The sequence below is a fragment of the Calidris pugnax genome, unplaced genomic scaffold (assembly GCF_001431845.1).
Source record: "Calidris pugnax isolate Ruff unplaced genomic scaffold, ASM143184v1 scaffold18, whole genome shotgun sequence".
Classification (NCBI taxonomy): domain Eukaryota; kingdom Metazoa; phylum Chordata; class Aves; order Charadriiformes; family Scolopacidae; genus Calidris; species Calidris pugnax.
In genome coordinates, this window is record NW_015090812.1 from 10701902 (window position 1) to 10703431 (window position 1530).

At 64.7% G+C, this 1530-nt stretch overlaps 1 protein-coding gene across 1 annotated transcript in view; it reads left to right on the forward strand.

The window, feature by feature from the left end:
- The first annotated feature begins 1291 nt into the window (after window positions 1-1291).
- The window catches only part of HYI (hydroxypyruvate isomerase (putative)), a 2916-nt gene continuing 2677 nt past the window's right edge, over window positions 1292-1530 (forward strand). Inside the window, exon 1 of the mRNA XM_014938950.1 lies at window positions 1292-1489. Coding sequence (XP_014794436.1) covers window positions 1292-1489 — 198 coding nt within the window. The remainder of the gene's footprint in view (window positions 1490-1530) is intronic.

Consider the following 1530-nt stretch of genomic DNA (forward strand, 5'->3'; position numbering starts at 1 on the left):
ATCTGGGAATGTGTAACATGGGAATGCATGGCCTCAGCAGGCACCTTTCCAGCCTCATGGCACAAGAACCTGCTGAGGCTGCACCCCTGGGCCAGGCAGGTTCACCCCTTGTTCTGGGGGTCCCCATGGCCATGAGGCTCTGCCACCCACCTGCCCAGCGGTGCTGAGCCCAGCGCACTCCGGCACCTCCTGGGTTTGACTGAAGGGGAAGAACAACCCCGGTGCACCACGGAGCAAGAATGCAGAAGGATGCTCTCCCGGCAGAGCAGCTGTGGGCAGGGAGCAATCTGTGTGCTGGGGACACGAGTGCTGGGGACATGAGTGCTGGGGACATGCACTGGGTTGCTGGGGACTTGTGCAGTGGGGATGCGTGTGCTAGGGACGGGGACACCACCCCACCCGCACAGCTGTCCATCACTGGGGACAGTTTGGATTATCACTGGGAAGTTGAGCCAAGCTTCTTCTAATTGATTAATCAATAGCCTTAATTGAGTTGAGACTCCTTAACGGATAGCTTCACCGCTGCTTTCCCCTCTGCTGGCGCTGCCCTGACCTCCCACCAAAATCCTCTCGCTGTGGCTGGCCTCTGCCAAGGCAGCGCCGCTGCTGGGCCCTCCCAAACTGCTGGGAGCTGTGGGGCTCGCAGCGGGCTGTGGGGCTGCAGAAGGACTTCTGCCATGGTCATGGAGGAGACGGAGCATGCAGGACTCGCCGGGTGTGGGCAGGTGGGTGACAACCCCCAGAAATGTCCACAGCTCATCGTGCCACCTCTGCCAGCCATGGCACAGCCCCTGGGGGGCCAACCGGGTGTGGGCAGGTGGGTGACAATGTCCACAGCTCATCGTGCCGCCTCTGCCAGCCATGGCACAGCCCCTGGGGGGCCACGGGCTGGACAGGACCCCCCCCCACAGCCCTGCAGCCCATGACCTGTGGCTGGAGAGCACAGGGGACAGGGAGCGGGGACGTGGGGCTGGTCACAGGCACCAGAGAGGTCGAGCTCTTGCACGCTGGAGGAGTGGAGAAGAAGATTTTATGGTAAAATATGCAGAGTGTGGGACAAAAGAGAAAGCGTTTTTTGCATAATGAGACACTGTTAGAGACAAGCTCCCCAGGAAACCAATTAACACGGCACTCGGTGTATGTCAGGCCAACACCCGGCAAAAACACCTTTCCCAGGGAGGACGCAGCCGCCCCCCGCGACGGCCGCCCCCGGCACGGCCCCGTGACAGAGACAGGAGCCCCACCTGTGCCACAGGCAGCATGGGGCCGGCTCTGCCGCCTCGAGTGCGCCATGGGGCCACCGACCCCCCCGGGCCCCGCAGCCCCACGCAGCGGCGTGGCTGGGGGTGCGGGCTTGGAGCCATCCCCCTGCCGGCACGCAGGCGGGGCACAGCGCTACGAGCGCGGGAGCCGTGAGCGCCTACAGCCCCGCACTACCCGGGGCCGCGGGACGCACCGCGGACCCCCCGGCAGCCCCACGGGTGGGTCGGTCCCACCGAGACCGGGACGCGGACACCGGGATGGCGGGAC